General features: G+C 50.7%; 1 protein-coding gene across 1 annotated transcript in view; it reads left to right on the top strand.

The window, feature by feature from the left end:
• The window catches only part of LOC134340389 (1-phosphatidylinositol 4,5-bisphosphate phosphodiesterase beta-2-like), a 186,493-nt gene that overhangs the window by 140,966 nt on the left and 36,367 nt on the right, over positions 1–9,160 (top strand). Inside the window, exon 26 of the mRNA XM_063037964.1 lies at positions 526–691. Coding sequence (XP_062894034.1) covers positions 526–691 — 166 coding nt within the window. The remainder of the gene's footprint in view (positions 1–525; positions 692–9,160) is intronic.

Genomic DNA, 9,160 nt, shown 5'->3' with positions numbered 1-9,160 from the left:
TACCTCATTTCCTTGGACCTCCACGTAATGGCCCTTCCTCATATATCATTTCCCCCATTGCTCTTCTCCCTTCACCACACATTCCTTTCCTCTCCACCCACTCCTTCCACTGTCACTAATTTCCTTGCATCATTGCAATGCACTACAGTGCTAAAATATAATTCTTTTGTGTTCTCAGCACATGGTGAAGTAAGGCTGTATTAGATTTGAATAAGCAGCACAGGATATATTTACATCCTGGTGTATAAAGTGTCATAGGGTCCTCCAACTAGAGGACAGTCCTTTACTGACAATCTCATTTTGGTCCTGCTCAAATGTCAGGCTTTGTACTGCTTTGTAACCTATTCTGTGTGAGAATATAAGGATCGTTTTGTTGGTGTGTGGAGCTTTAGAACTGTAGATTCAGCTGGCAAAATTTCTTTCTTTAGTGAGGAGATACAGTGTAAATTGATGTAGTTCCAAAACCAAATTAGGTGACAAGTATTAGATTGGAGTCACCAGCAGTGATATTCCTCTCTATTGTAGGAGCTTCAGTAGTACTCCTGAGAGTGGTCTCCAGGAAGTTTTGAGCATGGGGCCAGAGGCTGAAAAATGGAGTGAACTCAAGGACAACATGGAGGCAGAATTAATGCAAGTTTATGCAGAGCACTATGAACTCATCAGGAACAAGAAAGAGCAGCACATCACTGAGGTAATGAGCCAGAATTGGCATTTGTTTGTGGTGTAGTGGGTCTATCCATTTCCTGTAGCATGAAGTAATGCTGTGCCTCATTCTATCTGCAGGCTGTGGGATTTTCTGTAAACCATGCTAATGATCTGCTCAGATCTGGGGATTCACTACAACTCATGATGTTCCATCCCCTCCAGCAAATGAGTGCTCCCAGTTTCAGTCACTCAGTCACTCACCCTTGGTCTTTGTAATGATGTTGATTCAGTACTCTTAATGTCTGATCTTAGTAGCACAAATGCCCGGGGGAGTTGCTTTCCCTGGATGCTACATGTGGCTCACAAAAGCTGAAAATCCTTCCTTGATGATTCCCCATTTTTGAGTGTGAGCATTTTACTCTATCTAGACATCCCATTAATCTGGAAAAGTATTAACTTGGCAGGGAAATTCATGACCCTATCTTCATCCACACCTCTTGACCTACTCACCAGGTCCTTGTCCTACACTGGTTAATTCTTAAGAATGCCCCAAGACTCCGGTCTTAATGTGATACTCCTAGAACTTCAAATGATCAGATGTCTTGGAGAAAACAAAAATCAGTCCCTGGCCTTCTGATTATATTAAAGGCCCCATACATTCCATCCTCGCTTCTGGGAGGCAATTGGGATTATATATAAGTGAACAGTACAAGTGAACGTTGATCCCTGGAGAATGATGTTGATGAACAAGAAAATGGCAGGGTACTTTGCATCCATTTCACAGTCACTAGAGAATTAGTGTTAGGCAGATTAACGGGGTGAATCTTCCATGAATTGTGAGATTCAGGAGGAACTGGTAAATTGTTAATATAACAACCCTATTCAAAAAGGGAGATGAAAAAGCATGCAACTATGGTCTGGTTATCTAACATCAACTGTTGGGGAAAAATATTAGAATCAATTATTAAGGTGGCATTTTTGGAAAACTCTGATCAAGCCCAGCCAGCATGTGAAGTTATTCACTTTGGAAGGGAGAATAACAAAGAGTATTATTTAAATGGGGGAAAAAACTATAGAAAGCTATGATAGAAAGACATTCAGGGTTCATTGTACATGAAACTAAGAAAGCCTGCACATGTGGCTGGTAATGGCGGAATCTGATGGAACATTAGTCCTTATTTCACGGAGGTGTAAAAGCAAAGAAGTCATATGGGTGGCAAAGTGGTTACCGTGACACTATTTCAGCTGGGGGCATTGGAGTTCAGAGTTGAATTTCAATGCTATTGGAGTACTGCACAGACGCAACAGGAACATTCCCATGCACGTCCGTCAAAGAGCTTGAAAAAGCAGCAAGTATTTTGATGGGAGTCATTTATTGGAGTACTCTGCAGATGCAACAGGTATGTTCCCACACAGGTTGGACGAAGACTTTTGATGGGAAGCCCAGTCTCTATAAAAGAGAGGTGCCACCTAGCGGAGCGGTTATCGTGGGAGCGATCGTCATCAGAGTAGTCTCAGGCAGAGTAGGAAGGCTTTGGCTCAACAGGGTTTTGGCAGGAACAGGCAGAGTGTAGGTAAGTTCAGTCCTTATCTCTTATTCAACCCTAGAGAGAATAGGGGGCATGTCTACAGAGCCAGTGTTCTGTTCTGGGTGCCAGATGTGGGGTTTCCAGGAGACTCTCAGCCTCCCCGATGGCCACATCTACACCAGGTGCATCAATAAGCAGCTCCTTAGAGACCCGTGACAGGGAACAGGAGCTCCAGCTCGATGACCTTCGGCTTGTTAGGGAAAGTGAGGAGGTGATAGACGAGATACAGGGAGATAGTCACCCCAAGGCTACAAGAGACAGATAAATGGGTGATTGTCAAGAGAGGGAAGGGGAACATTAGATAATGGAGAGCACCCATGGCTGTCCCCTCAACAATAAGTACTCCATTTTGAGTGCTGTTGGGGCGGATGATCTACCCGGGGGAAGCAATAGTGGCTATGCCTCTGGCACTGACTCTGGCCCTGTGGCTCAGAAGGGTAGGGTACTGAAGAAGATAGCAGCAGTAATAGGGGACTCTATAGTCAGGGGGACAGATAGGTGATTCTGTGGACGTAAAAATGAAACATGGATGGTAGGTTGCCTCCCAGGTGCCAGGGTCCGAGATGTTTCTGGACGCATTTATGGTATCCTGATAAGGGAGGGTGAGCAGCCAGAAGTCGTGGTACATATTGGTACCAATGACATAGGAAGAGAGAGGAAGGAGGTCCTGAAAATAGAATACAGGGAGTTAGGAAGGAAGCTGAGAATCAGGACCTCAAATGTAATGTTCTCGGGATTGCTGTCTGTGCCACATGACAGTGAGGATAGGAATAGAATGAGGTGGCAGATAAAGGCGTGGGTGAAGAATTGAAGCAGGGGGCTGGGATTCAGATTTCTGGATAATTGGGACCTCTTCTGGGACTGGTGTGACCTGTACAAAAGAGACGGTTTTCACTTAAATCCAAGGGGAACCAATAGTCTTGTGGGCAGGCTTGATAGAACTGTTGGAAGTGGTTTAAATTAATATGGCAGGGGGATGGGAACCAGTACGATAGAGCTGAGGATGAGCCAGCAGGTTTACAAGTAGATGATGGGTGTAACATGAATGTAAGGAAAAACAAGCCAATGATTGGCTACAAATGCAGACAGAGTAAAGAGTTAAATTGTACCACAGAGGCAAAATTCAAAAGGGCAAAGAATGCAGGACTGAAGGTGTATGTAACTGCGCGCAGCATTCAGAATAAGGTGGATGAACTCGTGGCGCAATTACAGACTGGTCAGTATGGCATTGTGGGCATCACTGTGTTGTGGCTGAAAGAAGGTCTTAGTGGGAGCTTCACATCAAAGGAAATACTTTGTATCAAAAGGACAGGCAGGAAGGCTTAGGCAGTGGTGTGGCTCTGTTGGTAAGAGATGGAATTACATCTTTAGAAAGAGGTGACATAGGGTCAGAGAATGTCAAATCTTTGTGGGTGGAATTAAGAAATTGCAAGGGTTAAAAAAAACCATTATGGGAACCATAAATAGGCCTCCAAATAGTAGCCAAGATGTGGGGCTGAGATTGCAAAGGGTGCTGGAAAAGGCATGTAATAAGGGTAATGACAATTGTAATGGGGGACTTCAATATGCAAGGGGATTGGTAAAATCAGGTTGGTGACAGATCGCAGAAGGATTTTGTTGAAGGCCTATGAGATGGATTTTTAGAGAAGCTCATGTTTGAGCCTACTCAGGGAAAGGCTGTCTTAGGTTGGGTGTGTAATAATCCAGATCTTATTAGGAAGCTTAACATAAAGGAACCTTTAGGAGGCAGTGATCATAATATGATTGAATTCATACTGCAATTTGAGAGGGAGAAGCATAACTCACATGTATCAGTCACAATGGAATAAAGGGAATTACAGAGACATGAGAGAGGAGCTTGCCCAGGTGGATTGGAGGAGGATATTGGCAGGGATGACGGCAGGGCAGAGCGGCAAAAGTTTTTGGGACTAGTTCACAAGGCACAGGATAGATAGATTCCACAGAGGAACAAGTTCTCAAATGGCAGGGGTAGGCAACTGTGGCTGACAATGGAAGTTAAGGACTGCATAAAAGCCAAGGAAAGGACATATAAGGTAGCAAAAGTGAGTGGAAAGTTGGATGATTCGGAAGCTTTTAAAATCCAACAAAAGGCAACTAATAAAGCTGTAAGAAGGGAAAAAATAAAATAATAGGGCAGACTAGCCAATAATATAAAGCAGAAAACCAAAAGTTTTGCAGTTATATTAAGAGTAAAAGGGAGGTGAGAGCTGATATTGGACCACTGAAAATTCTGCTGGTGAGGTAGTAATGGGGGACAAAGAAATGGCAGATGAACTTAATGGGTACTTTGCATCAGTCTTCACCGTGAAAGACACTAACAGTGTGCCAGAGTCCATGAGAGTCAGGGAACAGGAGTGAGTGCCATTGCTATTACAAAGGAAAAAGTGCTAGGCAAACTCAAAGTTCTTAAGGTGGATAAGTCACCTGGACCAAGTGGACTACATCCCAGAATCCTGAGAGAGGTTACTGAAGAGATAACAGATGCATTGGTCATGATCTTTGAAGAATCATTTGATTCTGGCATGGTCCCGGAGGACTGGAAAATTGCAAATGTCTCTCCACTCTTTAAGAAGGGAGGAAGGCAGAAGAAAGGAAATTACAGGTTAGTTATCTTAACTTTAGTGATTGGGAAATTGTTGGTGTGTGGCGACCCACTTTCTAGCACCCACGAACTGGCTCACAACAGCGCGCGCAGAAAGGGTCTGGGAATAGGCATTCCCCACAGCAGTCCCGCCCCAGGGAGGGCAGGAACGGGAAGGCTTTAAAGCAGGCCGCGAAGTTTGAATAAACCTCTTTCATTGCAACTCCAATTCACTGACTCCATGTGGTTATTCTAGCGCTGTGTGTAGCACACCGCTACAATTGGTGACCCCGACGGCCCAAACGATATTTGGACCAGAGATGACCGACGCTGCATCTGTTCACGCAGTTTCGTTAAAATTGCCAAGCTTCTGGACGCTGTGACCCCATTTATGGTTCGAACAGGCAGAAGCTCAATTCCACATTCGGCAGATAACCTCGGAGTCCACTCGCTACTACTACGTGCTGAGCTCCCTCGACCAGGAGACAGCTGCACAAGTTGAGGAGTTTATACAGTCGCCCCCGGAGGACGGCAAATACACAGCATTCAAAGCCCTGCTCATAAGGACTTTCGGACTCTCACGGTGCGAACGAGCACGCCGCTTAATGCACCTGGATGGTTTGGGAGACAGGCCGCCGTCAGCATTAATGAACGAGATGCTGGCCCTGGCTGAAGGACACAAACCCTGCCTCATGTTTGAGCAGGCGTTCCTAGAGCAACTGCCCGAGGACATATGCCTGCTGCTGTCCGACGCAGATTTCAGCAACCCCCGGGAGGTGGCGGCCCGAGCAGATGTGTTGTGGAATGCCAGGAAAGAGAGAGGGGCATCCGTCGCACAGATCACCAAGCCGCGTGCCCAACGACAGACCAGACCAGGCCCGGCAGCAGAGCCTACAAAACCCGGCGACGGGAGTGAGCAGCCCAGCGAACAATGGTGTTTCTACCACCAGCGGTGGGGCACAGAGGCCCGCCACTGCAGACCACCCTGCAAATTTCCTGGAAATGCCAGGGCCAGCCGCCGCTGATGGCTACGGCGGCTGGCCATCAGGACAGCCTCCTGTACGTCTGGGACAAGCAGTCGGGACGCCGCTTTTTGGTCGACACCGGAGCGGAGATCAGCGTCTTACCTCCAACGAGTTACGACACCCGCAACAGAGAACCGGGACCCACCCTGAGGGCTGCAAATGGCAGCACAATACGAACCTACGGCACCCGCACGGTGCGGCTACAGTTCAGCTCCAGCCGGTTCACGTGGGACTTCACACTGGCCGCCGTGGCCCAACCACTCCTGGGGCCGGATTTTCTGTGAGCCCACAGCCTGCTGGTCGACTTGCAAGGGAAGCGATTAGTCCACGCCAAGACTTTTCAAACGTTCTCCCTGGGTGAAGCACAGTTGCCAGCGCCACACCTGGACTCCATCACGCTGTCCGACGATGAATTCACCAGGGTCCTGGCGGATCTCCCATCAGTACTGACACCGCAGTTCACGGCAGCCATGCCCAGACACGGAGTACAGCACCACATCCCGACCCAGGGACCACCCCTCCACGCCCGTGCTCGAAGGCTTCCCCCGGACAAGCTCCGACTGGCGAAGGAGGAGTTCAAGAAGATGGAGGAATTGGGGATCATACGACGGTCCGACAGCCCATGGGCCTCCCCCCTGCACATGGTGCCCAAGGCAACGGGGGGCTGGAGACCATGCGGTGACTACCGCAGGCTGAACGAGGCTACAACGCCAGACCGCTACCCTGTGCCGCACATACAAGACTTCGCAGCAAACCTACACGGCGCAAGGATCTTTTCCAAGGTAGACCTCGTCCGGGGATACCATCAAATCCCTGTACATCCGGACGACATCCCCAAAACAGCACTTATCACCCCGTTCGGACTTTTCGAATTCCTCCGAATGCCGTTTGGTCTAAAGAATGCCGCGCAGACTTTCCAGCGGCTAATGGACGCGGTGGGACGCGACGGGACGCGACCTGGACTTTGCATTCATCTATTTGGACGACATCCTCATAGCCAGCAGTAGTCGGCAGGAGCATCTGTCCCACCTCCGCCAGCTCTACTCCCGCCTGAGCGAATTCGGCCTTACAATCAACCCAGCCAAATGCCAGTTCGGACTCGATACCATCGACTTCCTGGGCCACAGGATTACTAAAGACGGGGCAACCCCGCTGCCCGCCAAGGTAGACGCGGTCCGCCACTTCCCCCGACCCAACACAATCAAAGGCCTGCAGGAATTCGTGGGTATGGTGAATTTCTACCTCCGTTTCCTCCCCTCAGCAGCCCGAATCATGCGCCCCCTGTTCACTCTGATGTCGGGTAAGGGCAAGGACATTACCTGGAACGAAGAGGCCGCAATCGCTTTCGTTAAAACCAAAGAAGCCTTGGCAAACGCCGCGATGCTAGTGCACCCCAGAACGGACGTTCCTACTGCCCTCACGGTGGACGCATCCAACACAGCGGTCGGTGGAGTGCGGGAACAACTCATCGAGGGTCGCTGGCAACCCCTGGCGTTCTTCAGCAAACACCTACGACCACCCGAACTCAAATACAGTGCTTTCAACCGGAAGCTATTGGCACTATACCTGGCAATCCGGCATTTCAGGTACTTCTTAGAAGGTAGGCCCTTCACCGCGTTCACAGACCACAAACCGCTTCCCTTTGCGTTCATGAAGGTGTCCGACCCCTGGTCGTCCCGCCAGCAGCGACCTCTGTCCTACATCTCCGAGTACACGACGGACATCCGGCATGTCTCGGGAAAGGACAACGTCATGGCGGACGCACTACCCCGACCGACCATACAGGCCCTGTCCCAGGGGGTGGACTATGCAGCGCTGGCAGAGGCACAGCAGGCAGACGCGGAGATCCCCAGTTACAGGACTGCAGTCTCCGGTTTGCAGTTCCAAGACCTCCCTGTAGGCCCAGGTGAGAGGACCCTACTATGTGACGTAGCTACTGGCCAACCCCGCCCCGTCGTCCCAGCAGCCTGGCGCCGGCGGGTGTTCGAATCCATTCACAACTTAGCGCACCCCTCCATCAGGACAACTGTCCGGCTGGTCTCCAACAGGTTCGTGTGGCATGGACTTCGTAAGCAGGTCAGTGAATGGGCCAAAACGTGCATGCAGTGCCAAACGGCCAAGGTGCAGTGGCACACCAAGGCTCCGACGCAGCGGTTCGAACCCACCCACCGGAGGTTCGACCACATTCATGTGGATATCGTGGGGCCCCTGCCAGTGTCGTGAGGAGCGCAGTACCTCCTAACTATGATAGACCGGTTCACCAGATGGCCAGAGGCAGTCCCGCTCACCGACACCACCTCCGATTCCTGCGCCCGAGCACTGATCGCAACCTGGGTAGCACGCTTTAGGGTACCGGCCCACATTACCTCCGACAGGGGTGCCCAGTTCACCTCCAGCCTGTTTTCGGCTATGGCCAGACTTTTAGGAACACAGCTACACCACACAACTGCCTACCACCCACAGTCGAACGGACTAGTGGAGCGCTTCCACCGTCATCTGAAATCGGCTCTCATGGCCCACCTGGAGGGGCCTAACTCGGTTGACGAGCTTCCCTGGGTCCTGCTCGGAATCCGCACAGCGCACAAAGAGGATCTGCACACCTCGTCGGCCGAGTTGGTGTACGGTGCACCTCTGGTAGTCCCAGGAGAGTTCATACGGACCCCAAGGGGGCAAGAGGAAGAACCCACAGCTGTCCTGGACAGACTACGGGAGAGGCTCGGTAATCTGGCCCCCATACCCATTTCACAGCACGGACAAAGCCCGACCTGCGTACCCAAAGACCTGCAGAACTGTAAGTTTCTTTTTGTACGACGGGGCGGACACCGGGCACCGCTACAGCGGCCCTACAAGGGGCCATTTAAGGTGATCAGGAACAACGGGTCCACGTTCGTGCTGGACATTGGGGGGAGAGAGGAGGTTTTCACGGTGGACCGACTCAAACCGGCCCATGTGGACTTGGCGCAGCCGGTCCGGGCTCAGGCACCGCGGCACAGGGGCAGACCTCCCAAACAGAGGCCGATCCAGACTGTGGACATTGGGGGAGGTATCGCCGGTTCTGGGGGGAGGTTATGTGGCGACCCACTTTCTAGCACCCACAAACCGGCTCACGAAACAGCGCACGCAGAAAGGGTCTGGGAATAGGCATTCCCCACAGCAGTCCCGCCCCAGGGAGGGCGGGAACGGGAAGGCTTTAAAGCAGGCCGCGAAGTTTGAATAAACCTCTTTCATCGCAACTCCAACTCACCGACTCCATGTGGTTATTCTAGCGCTGTGCGTAGCACACCGCTACAGGAGTCTAT

This window comes from Mobula hypostoma, chromosome 1, assembly GCF_963921235.1.
Source record: "Mobula hypostoma chromosome 1, sMobHyp1.1, whole genome shotgun sequence".
Classification (NCBI taxonomy): Eukaryota; Metazoa; Chordata; class Chondrichthyes; order Myliobatiformes; family Myliobatidae; genus Mobula; species Mobula hypostoma.
This window is presented reverse-complemented; position numbering and strand designations above follow the sequence as displayed.